This window comes from Rhea pennata, chromosome Z (assembly GCF_028389875.1).
Source record: "Rhea pennata isolate bPtePen1 chromosome Z, bPtePen1.pri, whole genome shotgun sequence".
Classification (NCBI taxonomy): domain Eukaryota; kingdom Metazoa; phylum Chordata; class Aves; order Rheiformes; family Rheidae; genus Rhea; species Rhea pennata.
In genome coordinates, this window is record NC_084702.1 from 53,905,924 (window position 1) to 53,925,205 (window position 19,282).

At 39.6% G+C, this 19,282-nt stretch overlaps 1 protein-coding gene across 1 annotated transcript in view; it reads left to right on the forward strand.

Annotated features, from left to right (window-relative positions):
* The first annotated feature begins 228 nt into the window (after positions 1-228).
* The window catches only part of ACOT12 (acyl-CoA thioesterase 12), a 28,883-nt gene continuing 9,829 nt past the window's right edge, over positions 229-19,282 (forward strand). The window contains exons 1-9 of the mRNA XM_062600493.1: positions 229-361; positions 3,109-3,178; positions 7,165-7,225; positions 8,271-8,372; positions 10,702-10,846; positions 12,593-12,743; positions 16,006-16,125; positions 17,481-17,631; positions 18,928-18,983. Coding sequence (XP_062456477.1) covers positions 229-361; positions 3,109-3,178; positions 7,165-7,225; positions 8,271-8,372; positions 10,702-10,846; positions 12,593-12,743; positions 16,006-16,125; positions 17,481-17,631; positions 18,928-18,983 — 989 coding nt within the window. The remainder of the gene's footprint in view (positions 362-3,108; positions 3,179-7,164; positions 7,226-8,270; positions 8,373-10,701; positions 10,847-12,592; positions 12,744-16,005; positions 16,126-17,480; positions 17,632-18,927; positions 18,984-19,282) is intronic.

Genomic DNA, 19,282 nt, shown 5'->3' on the forward strand with positions numbered 1-19,282 from the left:
TGGCGACGGTGACACCAGCAAACGCTCCCCGCGGCGGGGCCGGGGCGGCTCCGCGGCCGCCGCCGCCGCCGAGCGCGGGGAGCCGCCCCCGGCCGGCCGCCCCGCAGCCCGGCCGCCTCCCCGGCGCACCCGCCGTTACACATTAGCCCGAGGCGTCGGGGAGGCCGCGCCGGGCAGCGCTGCCTGCCGGCTCCCGGGGGAGCCGCCGCCGCCGCCGCCCGAGCGGGCATGGAGCGGCGCGGGGCGGCGGCGGGCGGCGTGCAGACGTGCCAGACCGTCCTGCCGGGCCACGCCAACCAGCGCGGCGAGCTCAGCGCCGGGCAGCTCCTCAAGTGGATCGACGCCACCGCCTGCCTCGCAGGTACCGCGGCGGCGGCCGCCCGCGGCTGCGCGGCGCCACGGCGGCGGGGCGCGCTGGCCCCCCGCGGCGCGGCCTCGGCGCCATTTGCCTCTCGAGGGGCTGCCGCGAGGCGCCGCCGGCCTGGGCGAGGCGCGTCCTGCCGCCCCTCCGCAAGATGGCAGCGCCCGGGGGCGGAGGGCGGCGCGCTTCGGGCTCGTCAGGCTGCGGCGCGCCCGCGGGAGGCCGGAGGGCGGCTCGGCCGGCCGTGAGCAGCTTCAGGCGGGAAAGGAGAAGGTGACTTTTTCCAGGGAAAAGGAAAGAGGCTGGCACGCGGGAGAGCCAGGAGCACGGTGATGGTCACAGCGGTGAGGGCTGAAAGGGAGAGACTAGCAGAGGGGAAAAGGAAGGAAAACCTGAGGTACAGTAGCATAAAGGAGAGGAGAGGAAAAACTCAAATTGAGGACTGGCAAAACATTGGGGGGGGGGGGAACAACCAGAATACAGTGTACTTTGTATTTGGTATCATTCCACTATGAGAACTTCAGAAAGTCCTGAGCTAACTTTTAGAAGTTAAAGCTACATCTAAAACACTAAGAAAATTCAAGATTCTGCCATCGCTGTTGTCAATGAACTTGTCTTCCAAGTACAGCTGCATATATTAGCAGCCCATAAAAAGCCTCGTGGAGATTAGCAGATATATTTGGGGAACTCATGTCTGGATGGCAGCTCCATATGATGCAGTGACCGTAGTAGTCTCACTGTGTAGGTGTTTGCAGCACTCGGTGGTTTGCAGCTTTATTTAATGTACTCTTCCTATATAGAAAGCATTTGGATCCTGGAGAAGTGGTCCCACACAGTAACCTATGCATACGTGACTCCAGCGCATAGCAACTTTCAAGTAAAATTGCACATTTTCAGAGATTCATTTCAGCACAAAGGAATTATTTCTTTTAATAAATTGTGATTTCAGCCATATATTTACCCCTTAGCAGTACTTTTTACAGACAGATTCTGCTCTAATCATGGCAGCCCATTAACTTGATTCCCTGCTCTGAAGTGGCAGAGCCCAGCTGTTACAGTTTGCAGTAGCTCCCTTGACTTCAATTAAGCTATGATCTTCATCAGCTGTGAATCTGCCACCAAAGCTCACTTTCAATCCACCTTTTGTAATCACTTTTGCTAAATTACTGTTAGGATAGCACCATTAATTCATGCCATGGGGTTAATCCTGTCAGACACTAAGGATATTTTAACACCTTCGCTAGCTTTGCTTTCTGTGTCACAGCAAACTCCAAATGCTAGGCAGGGATTTGTTTGGCTTTAGCACCTTTCCCCCGCACTAGCACCAGCTGGTGCAGTTGCAGGGGCCTGGGCTTTGCACCTCCCTCGGTTCATATCCTGCTGCTTCAGACTTGATCCCTCTGCTGGCTGCTTGCCCCGCTTTTGAGGCTATTTATGATCTGTCACCTTCCTACTCATCATCTTTTACCTGTCAGCACTGTGATTCTAGTCTTCTAGCGGTTAGTGACCCTTTGCCTTCATCACAGTTTGTTGTGTTTCCAAGACATGCCTGGCTTGGTGTTGCCCCTCGTATTTTAAAAGGGAGCTCCTTAGATTTCGTTACAACTCATGCATTTCTCCCAATTCCTCTCAATGCTCACAAAAAATACCATTGAGCTGCTTTGGTGTGTGAACTCTTGCCTCTTGGGCAGATTGGATTTTGTCCGTATTTCCTTGTACTTCTCTTTTTTTTTAACCTGTGCCACTTGGGAAATTTTTTTGGAGTAGGAAGTTCCCAGTGTTTATACCGGTCCTGCTGTGGTGGAAATTTAGCCCATGACTTGGAACTCTAGGTGCTATGATCATGTAAATAATAAATTGCGATAACTTGATGTAAAAAGATAACTGTTGGAATATTAACTATTAACAGTAAATGAGATGTTTACCTTTTAAAAGTTAACTTTCCTAATTAAAACAAATAAGATTTGATATGTTTTATGGTCAAATGCATCCTAGAGAGATGACATAGTACAAACTTCAGTACAAATATTTTACAGTTTTTACAATCAGTGAATTTTTAATGTTTAAAATCTTGTATATATTTACATTTAACCCTTGCCTTTTTATTACTACACTAAGCACTGAGAACATGTACTTTCCTGCTTTCTGCTACTGTGACAACATTAGCAAGCCAATAGATCTTACTCCTTGGAAAATAATTCCTGTGTCTGAGAATCTTTAAGTGAAGTAATGCTTTCACAATGGTTTAATGTAATCACTATTCACAGTATACTGGTATGGGGGGATTGCAGAGATTTCTGTGCCTCTTTTTTTTTTTTTTATCTTGTGTTATAGTTGCTATCTCTCTCTTAACAGATTGTTTGTTTTTAGAGAAAGATTTTAAACAATCAGAGCTTTTAAAACTCAGTATAATCATTATGATCACTGAATCATGTCAATATATTACCTTTATTTGCTATTTATGTTCAGTTTTAGGGAAAGACCTTAAATATTTACAGCTTTTAAAACTCACTAGAATCATTATGATCATCTGATAGCATTAAGCTACTACTCTTATTTCATGGTAAATGTTGACTTTAATCTTATTTAGCTCTTTTTAAAGAGTTCACTGTAGACTTGCATTGGGGTGATCAAAAGAAGAATTGGGAACTGCTGTGTTTCATCTCTGTGTGTCATGCACAAGAATACAGGGGAATAGCTTGCTGCAAGCACAGCATAATAATTCTGTGCCTGTGTCTCTTTTGAAGCTGAGAAACATGCTGGTGTGTCTTGTGTGACGGCATCTGTGGATGACATACAGTTTGAAGAGACTGCCAGGTACAAAACCAGCTAGTAATAATCAATTGTTTTCTTTTTAGAGATTCTTATTTGGCAGAGAGAAACAGAGGCATTATAAAATCTAAGATAATGGGTCAGTGACCTCAGATTCTTGGGACTAAGTCTCATAATTGGTCTTTTGTATCTGTGATAGCTTGACCTACTAGCAAACAGATCAATTTTGCATGTCCAAAATAAACTGTAGTTGCTTTGACCCAGCAAACTGGATGCCAAGTGAGAAACTGATGGCCTAATGATCTTTGGCCCTAGTTAAAGTGAATGCTATGGTTCGTTACTTATCTCTGTTAAATAAGGAGTACAAACCTGTGACAATTGCTGTATGAATTCTTTATTGCTGCAAGTGTTCTCTCAGTTTATTTCTAACCATATTGTTCTTTCAGCTCTTAAAGTTTGTATAACAATATGGAAATGTTTTGCATTTCTGAACATTGACTATTTAGTGAATCTACACGATAATACAGGACTTTAGGAACTTAAACTTTTGTTTAACTGTTTTTCATGATTTCCTGAGGGATATCAAACACTGGGAGGAAATGGCATGTTTTAGTCTAAATTTTATCTTAACAGAAACTGGAAAGCATTACCTTGTAGTTAGTGCTGAGTTTAAGTGTTTATTTAAAAGCCATGGTTTGCTGGCATTTAAATAAAGCTATGCATAATAAGTTTGTTATGTTACAGAACCTGGTTTGCTGCCCCAGCAGGACACAGGCAAAAGAGGAAATGATATCTGACACATTTCCCCCTCTCCCTCCATCTTGCAAACTGGGAATTAGTGAGGGTTTAGATGACTGCATAGGTGGGATGGACCTGGTTTCACAGAAAAGTGCACAAAGTCAGCATTGTCAACCAAGCAACATTGGCTGAGGTGCAGAAGTGATGTCAATTTAAAACTGTTTGCAATACATGAGTGTAAAATAAGTGAACTCACGCTTCTGAACAGCAGGATTGTTAGACTAGCGGCTACTGAAATGAGAGCAGGGAGCAGTAAGAGAAGTAAGTGAGCATGGTTATGTTGAATCTAGAAATCACAAGAAGTTTTTGGTTTCAAAAAACTCAGAATGAGTTTTTATCTTGACTATAGTTGTTCTGTATTTTTAATGTTGTCCCTAGGAAAAAAAAAACTTCTCTGTGAAAACTGTAATCACAGGGTCCTACAAATAAAACCAGAGTAATGCTTGTCTTTCAGGCATAAGATTTTAGACCTCAGTAACTTCAGAGCAATTTACTTTCTTGTTTGAGGGCAGAACTGAGCATCTAAAATGTAATGAAATACCTTTTCTTCTAAATCTGTTTCTAAATGTGTCTCTAGTTCTACTTTCATTTCTGGTGCCAGTGTTTCATTATTAACAAAAAGTTAGAGTACAGTCTGTAAGTATGAATAGTTTACAGTAATTATTTTTCAGCCTTAACATCCTGTCTGTAGTTTCCTAAACTTTGCCAAATCTTGTTGATTATACAAACATCTTTTAAAAATAACAGAGCACTCTTACATCTTATTCTAGTACATAAGAAAGACGTTTTGTAAATTACTTGCTGTAAGTTTTCATTCACCTACCTCAGGTTACCGTAAGTTTTATTATTAACTCTTTGGATTAGCTATTCAGTACTTTTCAGTTGAAAAAGATATTTTTTTCACATATCTTTCCAGTTGACATGGAAAACTGAAATTCCCACAATACTGCTTTATATTGCAAAACTCAATTTTATGCCATGATAATAAATAAATCCCTCTTCCTTGTCTTAATGTGCAGCAGTTCAGTGGTAGTAAGAACATAATCTGATTTTAAGATATATTCATATGAATTTGTCAGTGCTCCATATGTAAATCGTATTCACTTTATTCTGGTATATTTCAAAAGCCCTCTGCCAGTTACAAATGGAAGTGCTATGTTCTGTGACTCCTGCCCTTAATATCTGTTTAAACGCCTGGACTGATTCTGACGCCTGGACAGCGTCTCACAAAGAGGAAGAGCGGTCAGCAGGGAAGTGTCCTGGACAAAGGCCGAATAGGTGATCTTAGTGTGGAAGAATAGTGACCTGCTGGTCAGCCTGAGGTAGAGCCCTCTGCAGGTCCCAGTTGTGCATCTGGCACACAATGTCAGATGCCAGAATAGTCTGGCATCAAGATATTTGACAGAGTGGTCATGATGTCCTCTGCAAACATCTGTAGGGGCTCTGAACTCTCTCTCTTTTAAGGAAAACTCCATGCTGTGCTATCACAGTGTCTTGTTCAATCATGGAATTTATCTGCTGAATATGATTTTGTCTTTCTTCACCTTGTATTTTGGTGGTAACTAACTCTCTTGGGAGTTGAGTGTCAGATACAGAATCTTCAGAGATGTTTCAGGGTACTTGCTGAGTTCTATTCCTAAGTTTAAGGGCTTTTATTTTTTTAAAGGACTGTAGCTTTAATTTATTTTCCAAGCTTGAACATAAATGTTCCATTGTTGTTCTGAGCACCCTCTCCTTTCTGCAGATGGGCTGGTGGTTCCCTTAGCTGTGCAACTTAGAATTATTAGGTTAATGTTTCATGGTTTTTCTTTGCGATCAGTGGTGGAGAAACTCCTCATGGATATGTTCCTCAAAAGGTGATGAGGGCTATGTATCTTCAAATGGTCATTAATCTTTCCTCTAACCATTTTTTTTTTACCGCTGTCTACTTGAAGGCTTCTGATTGCTTTTCTTGAGTGAGAACAAGAAAGGAAAAGTTTCCATGTGTTTGATTGTTCCTGTCTGGTACTGTAAAGAAGCATGTCTCCTATTCTCCAGTGTAGTATTTGATAGTAACTATTTGAGATTCTAGCCATCAGAGGAGCAATTTGAGAAAAGTGATACCTTAAACATAAAAATCCTATCCATTAAGTTAGGAAGAAATGATAAAGAGAACAGTTTTGGAAACTGGAGTCATACAGAGCCAAATCCTCAGCTACTGTAAATTTGTGCATTTTATAGATATTCAGGTAACCTGAATTATATTTTATTGTCATGCAGCTTGCTGCATTCTGCCTGCTTTGGAACTGATCCTTAGCAGCTCTAAGTCAGTAGCTGAAGGCAGTGGCTTGATGCCAGTTCTTTCGGCTGTGGTTCTGCCTTACCATGCGCAGCATGTCCTTTTACTGTTCTGGTCAACAAGACAATCTCAGAGTTGAAGGGAACGGCCTTCTTCCCACCTTTTTAGCATTGCTTTGTGTTAGGTTACTTGCAAGGTCTAGAGTTTTGAAAACACAGATAACCCTTGTTATCAACACATAATGCACGTTTGGGAAATTCCAGGAGGAAAGAGACAAAGAACTTTTCTCAGTGATTTAGTTTTATTTAGGTAAATATATGTAATTCTACATAGATACTCTGTGCAGGTAAATGGGAAACCGGTAGCTGTTGTTCAGAACAGTGCTACTATTAGGACAGAATGGGCATGTTTCAAGCCTGTTCTTGGCCAACTTGGAAAATAAACTTATTCTCAGCTTTCAAAGAGGTCAAAGAGCAAATTTTATTCTGGCAATATTTCCTAATTTACATACATCTCTACACTAGAGAAGGCACACAAAATGTATCTTGTGCAGTCTTGCAACTGGAGGTGCTCAGTGTTTTGGTGTAACTCATGGCAAGATGTATCTTTGAGCAAGACTAGAGTCTAGACCAAAATTTCTGGGGGACCTGGGGCTTGGAGCATATCTGATGTCATACAGCTCGCAGCAGGGTGAAGGAATGCTACTATTAAGCTTACACGGTTTTTCAAATGGCTGTAATCTTTACTGAGCATCAGTGAAGCCTGCCCTGCGAAGAACTGTGCTAACCCTTTTTCAGTGCATTTCCAGTTGAATAGGGCAGACACAAACTGATCATGGCTAATGAGATTCTTTCCTGGAGAGAAGACTTTTATTACAAATACCTTGAGAGCCAGGTCCAAACCCTTATTAAGTTGTATGATTACATCCATAAGAAGATGCTACTCTTCTTAACAGGATTGGACAAATTATTACCATCAAAGCAAAAGTGAACAGAGCATTCAGTACCAGCATGGAGGTAAGAGACCATTACTCTTATTCCTAACAATGTTTAAAGAATAGAGGAGGAAGGTGAGAGGGGAACAATGCAATGATGGTCTAGCGCTTATTAATTTCAGAAGGAGCTTTGTGCAGGTATCTAAACAATAATGCCCCCTAATGAAAACCTGGTTTATATTTGCATATTATCTGTTACATAATCTGTGTCAGAATTGTAACTGGACCCTGAAGTCTTAACATCTTTAGCAGGTAGAATATACAGGATGAGGTAGTTGGCACTGGTCACTCCAAAGCTGTTGACCAGTGTTTAAGCAGTGTTTGGATCAGAGCCCAGAGTCCACTGAAGAGGCAGCATTCTAAGCATTTATGATACAAAGGGATTTAACTCAGATACGTACATGTTCTCACTGCTTACGTTGTAGCAGATGTGGCAGTGCATTATCCGATCACTTACTTAAAATCATAATTGAACCATAAGGGGTCTTTCTCCACTTTGTTTCCATCTCCAGTTTCCGTAAGTATTAATGGGAGTGATGTGAGCATGTCTCCAGGAGACTGTATTCCAAAAGATTCTAAAAATTCAAAAAAACAGAAGCTTTGGTGTGTGTCAGGACTGTTTTACAGGAAGCAGTATAGTTATGTTCAAGTGTTTCTTTGTGGTTTATAAGCATATCAGGAATTTTTGCTCATACAGGCCTTAAAGATTCAGATGGAGAATCCAAATGGCACATAAATAAATGGAAATAGATATCCATAAAACCAAATCTAAGTGTTTGTCCTGCTTTATATTTTACCTTAGAAGTAAAACTAAACATGCGCATGTACCTGTTGTACTAAAGAACTTTTCAGGGCTCAGAGGATCTTACGATGTTTTGAAGTGTTCAGAGGTATATTGGCAACAGCAAAGCAGTCTTGATTTTTTTTTCCTTTTATTTTTTTCTCTTTTTTATGTGTTAGGCCATGATTAATTTGATAGATACTACATCACTTCTCAACTCAATCAACAATGATGTAATATTTTTTTTTCTGTTTGTCCCCTTCTCTCACTACCTACTTCCATATAGGTTGGCATCAAGGTTACGGTACAGGATACTTTGGCTAATGTAGAAAAACTTGTGAGTGTGGCATATGCAACATATGTAGCCAAACCAGTTGGTGCTGGAAAGGTATTATTTATGTTTTGGTTTATGCTTAAAGTTACTGGGACTACATTTCTGTGAAATAACCCAATTTTTCTCATTGTGAAATACAAGAAAAGTTTGCTATCCCTTTCTTCTCTGATCAGTAATAGAAAAACAACATGAAGTCCAGACTATAAATAGTTCTTTGGTTTTTGTTTTTTTTAATTCTGATCTCTGCTCTAAAGTTTTTTGGCTTTTTCATTGTTTGCACTTTCACTTGCGCATTTGCTAGTAATAGAATTGCTGTCTTTATAGGGACTGTAATGTTGACAACGGCGGGGCAATATCACTGAAAGAGATCCGTGTGAGTCTGCAGGAGCTCTCCTTTTCAGAAACTGATCTACCCAGATGTTGAAAGCTGCTGGATTTTTGTTGTTGTTGTTTATTTGTTTTAATCCTTCACTCTCTCTTCTGAGGCAGCTGTTCCAAGGCACAACTATTCAGATAGGAGACGTTATTTTTAAGCTAACTTCCAATCTAAATTAATTCATTGCCATTTATGTTAATTAGTTTTCATGCTGCTGTTGTTTCTTCTCTTTAGTGTTTGCCTCCCTGGAGGTGTTTGTAGAAAGCAGTTTGGCCTTCACATTGCTATACCAAATAGGCCCAGTTCTTTTAAAGTTTTCTTATGAGAAAGGCCATATATTTCTCAGATCCTCTGAATAAACTCCCTTTGTATCTGGTACTCTACTTTCTTGAACATAAGTGACTTAGAATCACAGAATCACAAAATCGTGTGTCACGTCTCACTTTCCTGTCTCATTCCATTTATTCTGAAAGCACGTCTGCCCTTCTAACTTCCATTGCAGGTTGGCAGACCAGAACCATCCAATGAGCAATTAATATATTCAACCATTTCTACTTTCTCTTCTGCAATGATATATTACAGTTTGCAGAAGAAACAGATTGAAACATTTTTTTCCAAAACTAAAGCACTGTCTGTCTGTGAGAAGGTAGTGGGTAAATTGGTTAACCTGAGAGCACTAAAATACTATAAAATAATGCTTATTTATTACTGGTGTGATATTGTATCTGTGACATTGCCTGTTAACCTTCTGTTCAGATTTCCAGGGAGGTTATATCAGTATTACATTGGTGACAGTTACTAAGACAGTTAATTAAGGTTAGGGCGGTCATGCCCAAAGGGTTTTTGAGACCAGTTCAAAATCCATGAGAAATTAAAATCTTTGAGAAATTAGCACTTTTTTCAAACCCACTTTTCTGAATGAGTATTGCCGAAGTTGTGCACAAAGCAACAGTATACTCACCATCTAATTCTTCTAGCTGAGCTGGCTGGAAAAAGCTAGGAAGCTCTTGAGCAGGGACAGAGACGGAGCAAAGAAACTAAAAGAGGTTTTGAGTGAAGACTCACAGGCTGAGAAATGCTAGCAGCACTGCTGCAGGACACAAAAGGTTGGTTTTGCGTGAGTTGCAGTTCTTGTGCTATACTGTAAACTTCCTAAGAGAAGACCTCACAGATAAATCACACAAGTGGCTGTTCACTGGCACCTCTGCAGTAAATATAATACTTTTCAGAATCCAGTGTGGAATTAGATTCAGTTTGGCGCTGAACTGGCATGCATAGGAATTTGCACTTAAGCAGAAGACCTTGTCTTGGCAAAAGAAGAATGTGCATCTGGGCACAACTAGCATTTAGGGCATAAATCTAATGTCAGAAGCTGCATGAACTGCTGTGTGTTTGTGTACCCCTCAACGCTCACCTCAGAAAACCAACATTCCTTTTAAAATACGTTCTCAGATAGTCAGGGATAGATTCAATAGGCTGTGTGTATATGGAGTGAACTGTAAGAGCAAGAGGGAGTTGACTATTTGTGTAGTGAGCGAGAATAGGCTCTGGGGTACATTTGTCCATACACTGCACCACTGCTCAGTGTGGCTGGATTTCTTTTGCTGATGTGAAAATGTTATGCTCCCACTTTTCAAATTAGGGTTTATTCCCCCCTTTTTTATGTTTCTTCAATTAGAGCTGTTTTAAAAAGTATGTGCTTTCATGCATTTATGCTTCAAAATAAAAGCACTTTGTCATTGCGTTTTAACAAATAGTCATGTTATGAAAGTGGAAAGGGGAAAAAAGATAATGCAAAATCTCTTGAACTTTAACTCTGCGATTATAAGTATTAACAGAACTCATCCTCTTGGATAGTTGATAGCAAAGAATTGTAGAAAATGCTAATGCAAATATTCTTTTATTCAAACTGTACCTGAAGAGCTATTTTCAGTTCAGAGTGCACCTTGTCATGACTATCCAATTAAGATAGTTTCTTCCTTTTTTTTTTTTTTCTTATTTGCATAGATTGAATTAAAACCTGTAAAACTTCTGTCTAGTCAAGACTATTTGGAACATAGCCTGGCTACTGAGAGAAGAAGAATCCGACTGGACTATGAACGAGTCTTTCAGAACCTAATGCAGGAGAGTAATAAGGAAGATGATTACTATGGTCAGTATAGAACAACAAACAATTTATGGGTAGCTAGAAGGGAAGAAAAAAACAACCTGAAGAGTGTAGCTTGTTGAGGTAGTAGTCTCAGGTTGGAAGGGGAGTGCCAGGTTTTGAGGATGTGCAAGACAATTATTCTAATACAGTAGTATTTTTTCCTATTTTGGAAAATTCAGATTTAAAACACAGGATTGAAGGTAAAATATGCATTAAATGTGCAATGCAGGTCTTCATATAGGTTGTAAGTATAGCATTTAATGAGCTACTTTCATGCCTTGAGATTATTCTCAACAAGCAGGCAAAACTCAATTACGTGGTGATCAAAATAGGCAGAAAAATCTTAAAACCTCCTCAGGACCAAATGAGAAAAGCTGAGGAGAAACATGTTTGTCTTGATCTCTGATGGTATTCTCTGTCCTTAAAAACAATTGTACTCAAAGTTGTTGTGGTCCTCTGCAGCAAAAGTTCTTTACAAATGTTTTAAGAAATCCAGTATTTGCAATATCTGAGACATAATTCTGTATAAATAACAGACATTATATGTTTTTACTGGGGAAAGATAAAAACCTGTTGTAAATACAAATTCTGGTCTTAACAATTTAATAAGATTGTGTAGAACAGAAGAGACTGCTGCAAGAAAGCAAGTATTATGACTTGATACCATCAAAGTCAAATCAGACACTGATGAATTTGGTTTCCATTGCCTTGCCCATAAGTTTCCTGGAAGGATCCTGCGTCACTAACACTATGGAGGACGTAGGACAAGCAAAATAGGGGAAATACTGTATATGCTTCCAGGTAGCAAATAGGCATAAATAACATCCAAAAGAGAAGTTTGTCATTCAAGTCCATGTTATGCAACAGCTTAAATAGGTCTAAAGTGCACATGAGTCAGATGTGTCCACACACACATACACGCATATATACATAACCATAAGGTTAGTGAGGGGAAAAATCAAAAGTACATTTCAGGTCAAGTAGCATGTAGCACAGGTGAACACTTTTTAAGTGACTGATACCGCCTGGTGCTTGAACCTACTGTAGCAAAATGTAACTGAAAAAAAGAAAGATTACAGTGAGAATATATGACTAAGCATTTGAAAGTGGAATCAGAAAAGTTCAGATAATGGAAGATGGTTACAAATTCAAATCAGTATTTATCTCTTTAGTGTGTGTGCATGTTCTATATTGTCTCTGATAATCACAGTATTTCTGAGTAGCAGGTTATAAAACAATCATCAAAACACTCTTACCTTAATTAGACACATTAGCACAGATGCAGGTCGTACATGGGGGTCAAAGTCTACGAAAGGCATTTGAATAGAAGATAAAGTACTCTAACAACGTTCATTACAAGTCATGCATAGCAGTCATGAATAATCACAAATACGTGCTGAGATGTATGGCCTGCCTATGTTCTCAGCTACCTGAGTTTCACAGTTACTGCTTCTGACACAGCTTGTTTAAGGAACGGGGATGGCTAAGAAGGATCGATCACTCTTCTGTAACATACCCAGGTGTGCTCCATCCTCACCTCCTCTTGGAAGAACAGAGCAAATGTTCAGCCTCTTGCTGCCCTTGGAAAGGACAGAGGCATTGCATGTCTGTCTTATTTTAAGTATCTTTTTCATCATGCCTGATGCAAATGGCACTCTTCAGTAATAGGAAATTGCTGTTTTGTTCTTGGCTATGTAACGTATTAGTTGATCTGAAATAAACCATTAATACATTGCTGCCACATTTCAGATACTCTTAAAGAAGAAGATGCAGTTTCAACTGACCTTACTCATGTGCAGAGTATTGAGCTTGTCTTGCCTCCTCATGCAAACCATCATGAAAATGCTTTTGGTGGCCAGATCATGGCTTGGATGGAGACAGTGGCTAGTATTTCAGCAAGGTACTTCTCTGTGTCATAGTCTTTGTATATGGTTCTGAGTGGATATATACCTCAATTTTAACGTTAAGCACTTCACCAGGATTTATTTTAATTTAAAAATAAATCCCCAAATCTTTGCAACTTCTCTTTCTCCTATTTGGTCTTTCCCCTATTTGGTACATATCCTATGGCACCCCTGCCAGCATGCGGGTGAAATACTGTTTTCTGCCTGTGGCTCTGTGGCAAAAGAGGCTATGTTTTTTGCCTGAAACTCTCTGCAGAGATTCATCATCAAAAATAGGAATAGAAACCAGGCCTCGTCATGGTTGATGCAGTGTTTTAAAAGCAGAAGTAATCTTCAAGCCAAGATAAAACTGATATAAACCCTGTATCAATTGATACAGGGTCTAAAAATGGATATGAATGAATTCTAAATAATATTCTGTAGATAGTTATGCTAGAGGTAAGAATAAGTCATGGAAAAAGGATCTGAAGAAACAGATTCTGTTTTGCTGGTGCTGACAAAGAATTGAAGTATAACCTTGGGCAAATCACATAACCTCTCGGTCTCTTAGAGTCCCACATTCTGTGGATTGTAATGTTTTTAGCAATTTAAAGGACTTTGACATCTTCAGGTGAAAAGTGCAAAATATTTTTGCAGCGCTTTCTAGCATTGCTGGTCATTATGACTGAGGCATATAATCATTTAATTTCTTTCCCTGAAATCGAACGGTTGCTTTTCTCACTCCTTGCTCTTGGGCTCTATACAAAGCTTCTTTGTAAGCAGGACTTGAATTTCAGTTTGAATTCTCCTTGCATACCAAATGACCTAATTCACTGCAGGGATTTTAGACATGTTTTCGTTTTTTAACTTTAATAATTAAATGACTCTCCCATTCATTATTCATGTAGTTTTGATTTGTAGCTAGTAGTTGTACTGGTAACAACAGATTTTCTGTAGTGGTTGGATAAACAACTCTTTTTATTAACAATAGAATGCACTGACCTTATCCCAGTGCATAATTTCACTGGCTTCAAAGGAATTATTTCTGATTTGGGCCATAATCTGGCCCATAATAATTAGCTGTTTTCATTTGATAGATTTGACCTAGACAGAGTCACTATTAGGTTTAAAAACAGAAAGGAAACATCAACAAACCAGGTAGTGAAAATATTTGCTTTGGAACAATGAATGTCAGACATGATTTGTTACATTGAAAATATCAAGAATAACAGTTGATGGCAGGGGGTCTGGATGAAAACAGATTCTGTATTTTAGGCTTGAGAAATAGCTAATTCCACTACAAACCTTTTTGAAGCCACTCACAATTAGATCTGACCTTTGAAGGTGCCAGTTAAGAGTTGCTATGGCCACAAATTCTAGTGGAAGAGGGGTAATTCTTGAAAAATACATTTCTAAGAGTATTTTAAAGGTTCTAAGAGTATTTTCCCACACACCTCACCCCTCCACACACAGTTTTTTTTAGCTGGACAGTAATTGAACATCTTACAGATAGGCATTCAAATGGCTTTACTGCTATTTGAACTAGATCTACCCTTTCTTGATGTTTTACACTTTCAGTAAAAGTATTCAGAGCTTAGTTTTCTTGGGAAAAAATGTGCTTAATATTTAGGCTAAACTTCCCTTTAGTTCCTCTCTTATTTTCAGTCATATTGTGTTTGCATCTTTATCGTGAATGTTGTAAATGAGGTCAACATTTAGCATTTTAAATAAGAAGAGCAAATTACTCTTAATGAAATTACAAAGTCGTTTGAATGTATTAGTCTATTAAAAAGATGTACCAGTCAATTAATTAGCAACAGATAATTGTGCACATTTAACGATACCGGTACATTAGTTTACGGAATGCAATTGAGTTCAAAGCTAAGAACAACACAAAATTGTATTTTCAAGTTTTAAAAGTGCACGACGAAAATCTATTCAGATGTGCGTATGTGATTCTTAGACTTTTGCTCACATGAATGAGAGTAAAATGTGGCTTTTCAAAGACTAAAAATAAATGGCATTATCTTATATTGTCTTCTATTTATGTGATGCATAGAGATCCCAGTTAAGAGTGTGACTTTGATTACACTTAAGTTGTGCCTGCTTCAAAGAGCTTGCAAACTAGATTCCAGTTCTGCAAACTTTAAAGCTGTATCTACATTGCAGATATTTTCTGTCAGGGCTATAAAGGTCGGAGAAGCGGTGGGTTAGTGGAATTCCCTAGCGTAGATGCCGTGACATTGCAGCCTTATTCTTTTAGCAGTGTAGTTGTGTTTGATCGGGTATGTGTCTGTTTTCTTCTACTGTACTTGTCCAAAGAGCAGCTTTGCTAGTACAGCCTTGGCAAGGGCACTCTCCTGGCAGAAGAAGTCGTTTGTACTAGTCCAGCAAAGTCTTACGAAGTGGTTACAGCCTGTATCGCAGGCAGTTCCAAAAGTTCCACTAGGATGACTCTGCTGAACCTGATCACATGTAATTGAATGCCTTGCAGGATCAGCTGTGAAATAAAGAGGCGGGTGAGTGGATGCAATATGCAATTGGAAGGACAAAGGAAACAAAAGTATTAAGACTTGTTTATATTTAGTACACTGCTTTGTCCTGATCTTCTAAAATTTAATCAACAACTCTGAGTTTCTAGATTGATAAGCGATTGGTTCAACATCTTGCTGTTCCTTTGTATGTTCAGAGATTAATTTGCAAGCTCAGCACCAGTAAATATGTATTATTCCGAAAACCAGAAATGATTTGACAAACAAGCAAAAAAATATATATTAAGAAGAATTGACAGATTGAAATTTCTGTTGCTTGAATGCTGTTTCTGGTGCTGAACTTTTCTGTTCAGGTTTCTTTAATTGCATAAAGACTTTATGATCCAGCATGTTTATGTATTGAGCAATATCCTACTCCCCATGCAGTCATATGGAAATTAAAGAAACTCTTGGTGAAGTAGTTACTCTGTAGGTAAGGGATTTATGATCTGGCTCCAAAAGAAGGTAATACCAAGCAGTGAGAATTAATTAGTCAGTATTTGTAAAGTGTGTTGAAGATGAAACAGCATGATATAAATTGTATTATTATATTTGAGGCCCAAATTACATGCTGTTGGAGCTGAACATGTTAACTGTATTTCAGTGAGTTATGGAAGAAATTAGTTATATACTATTCTTGATTGTGCAAAACTTGCTGTAATCACTACCTACTGCCAACCTAACAAAGGCGTTACCTTTACAAGACTATGTTTTGCTCTGTGTCTCTTCTGTTTTTTTTTTTTTTCAGCCGCCTTTGTCATTCATATCCCATCTTGAAATCGGTTGATATGTTTAAATTCCGGGGACCATCTGTTGTAGGTGACCGCCTTGTCTTCAATGCAATTGTGAACAATACATTTCAGAATAGGTAAAGCTATTCATATGTTTGTGTTTCTTGACTTCTCTAACACCAGCTTAACTGCATGTTTCAGGTTTCAGCCATCAGTGGGATTTACCTTATTGAATGAAAGATTTTTGCAATTTTTAAAAACTTTATTGAGTGAAAGTTTTCTCAAAATTGTTTTGACTTTCACTCTGAAAAATTAAAGATTTTTCATAGCCAAATCCCAGTTCTACAAATTCTGACTGTAAACATCACTCTGAACTTCAGGGATTTTCCAGGGATGTTTTGGTCTTAGGGCTTTGATCGATCAGAAAGCTCCAACTTGCTGCCAGGCTCTTCCTGTTTTGGCATTTGTTGCCAGTTTTGGGTTCCAGTTATTGCTGGTGGCTAACAAAATTTGTATTTGGGTTTTGGTTTTTTTTTTTTCCTTTTTCTTCCCAGGAGTGTTTTGGGTGCACACAGGGCTTTGCCAGTTGCAGTTTGGAATAAATGGCTACAGCCTAAATGAACCTTTACCTTTGTCACGGAGGCAGGGTGGAGTGTAGGATCATTGTAAGAGTGAAACATGCATTTGGGCACGCCAAACACCTGCTCTTGGGATTCAGTTCTGTGACTTTTGACCAGTCTTCCACAAATCCTGCTTTTGCTAATGGTTGCTCTCTTTTTTCTCTTTCCCGTGCACGCACTAAGACTCCTGTGGTGTTTGCCCCACAGCGAATGACTCCCTTCTGAACTTTGGCAAAGGGATTGTGACTTGGCAGCTCTCTGCAAGGCTGGTTTCCTCATCCACAGAAAAGGTCCTTTGGGCCAAAGGACCTTTTGGTCGCACCAGGGGTGTGATACAATTTACGCTGAGCCCTCTCCCATTAGCTGGGCCCTTATTCAGAGCAGCAGGACCTAGTCACATAGGACAGATCATGAGATGTAAAAAGACAAGCTGCAGAGGGCAGAAGCTAAAGTAATCCCTCCCCCAACTTTTGTGGGACAAATGCTGTCCTGGCATAGCTGTTCTGTGGCTGCTTGGTAGGTATATTTGATCCCAACAGAACGCTAGCAGAGCACCTTCGTGCTGTGCATCTGCTGAACGTCAAATCAATACCATCCTGCTCACTTTTGCTGTCTCTTCTTGGTCTCCTCATTGGTGTTTCCATTTTGCTACTCTGCTGATTTTTCTTCTCTTTTTACTAGTGCTATATATATCTAGTGGCGCTTTCTATTTTGTCCTGTCCAGACTGAGTAATTTATTTTCTATGCTACAGAACGTACTTGGGTCAGACTTCCTGCATCCATGAAGTCTGCAGCAGTCCTGCTTAGTATGTCTCAGGCTACTTCTGCATCACTTAGAGTAGTTCAATAATTAATTTACACTCTTATTTCAGTGTGGAGGTTGGTGTCCGTGTTGAGGCTTATAACTGTGAAGAATGGATCAAGGACCAAGCACGGCATATTAACAGCGCTTTTCTCATTTTTAATGCTGTAAATGACAAAGGAGAGCTGCTCGCCTTCCCCAAAGTTAAACCTGCTACAAAGGTCAGCTCTCATTCTGAGGAGCAGGGTGAATGTGTACATGGGATTATGTGTCCAGGCCAGCACACTGCATGTCACTTCAGGAAAAGCAAGGACTAAACAAGGCAGTGCACTGAAATTCATCTTCTTGGGGAACAGAAAACCCCCTTTAGAGGGCTGAGAAAGCACCTAAATGAAATGTTTGCTTTTGAGTGTGAAATTTGCCAGACTTCAGCCAACTGAATCTGAGAAGTCTAGTGGAGGATGGTCTGTAGTTGATGGAGGGGGAGGATGAATCTGCCTTTTGGAAGCACCTGTCTGTACAGGCCTTGTGTAATTTCCACTGACTGTAGAAGATGCCAAGACAACAAGAAACTGACGGAAGCTCTTAAGCATTAAATAGATAAAGTCACTTTTATAAGCTCTTAATGAAGAAAAGAAATAGAATTAGTAAAGAAGTTCATGGGAATCAGCTCCCATGACCTGGGTGGGCTGTGCAGTTCCTTTGACATGGTGGTTTAGCAAATGCTTCCCTGAAAGTGGTTCATTAACCGCTCAGAGCAGTGCAAATATTGTTTTTGAATTGTTTGCTGTTTTATCACCTGTCCTTAACTTACTGGTCCAGTTATGTGATTTTTTTTTTTGAGAGAGAGAGCCTGCATAGACAGGAATTAAACATTTGACAGCAATGGATTTAGGTTTTGTAGGAATAGCAATTGGGCAAATAAGTCAAGATGGGCAAATAAATCAAAACAGTGTACCAAGTGAGGTAATGAGGTTCATCGGTGCCCACTAGAAATTGTTGCAGGAGGAAACATTGAAGGGCAGATTACATCCATTTGCATCATGCTTGCTTCTGATTTTCAAGTGCTGTATTGCTCTGTGCCCCAGCTCAACGTGCACTAAAATAGTCCAGACTTCTCTCATACTTTGAACGCTAGAAAATGGTGAATTGGATTAATAGTTTATCTGGTTGGTGGCACATTTGAGAGGAATAAAATGTTCTGTGCAGTACTGCACTGCCCCAGCTCTCTCTGGACTAGGACTAAAGTTCTAGGAGTATACTGCTGTGAGGATACTTTTTTTTATTGGATTGTTTTTGCCAACTTAAGGGGTCGCTGTAAAGTGAAAAGTAAATCACTGACTCAGGTTAAACTGGGGAAAGTCCAGTATACAGTGTGTAGTTTATTTTTAATACATCTCTGGGATTTGTCTACCTGTAAGAAATTTTTAGTTGTTACTAAGTTGCACAAAATTGTCAAAATAGAATGTGCCCTAGTTTAATCAGGTTTATTACTGTCTGGTTTACTTCTTGCAAAGGATGGCATGAGGCGGTATCATGGAGCTATTGCACGAAGGAGAATTCGACTAGCCAGGTATGGCTAGGTTACAAGGAGAACTTGATTTTGAAAACTTTAATTTCTAATGTATTCTCTGGAAAAGAAATCATTTGCTAAGTGGTCAAAATCTGCTCAAACATAACTGTTACACTGCTTAACTTTCCAAATCTTTTTGTCTGAGTTGCATTGAAATTGTTAGGGGCTGTTCCTCTCATAAAGGTAAATAGTTAGCTCTTCAGTGTACTTTGATTCCCTATCACTATTGGAAAGAGAAAGGATGTTTTGCATGTATTGCATACCTATCTTGCAACTGAAGATGGATTAAATATTTCTAA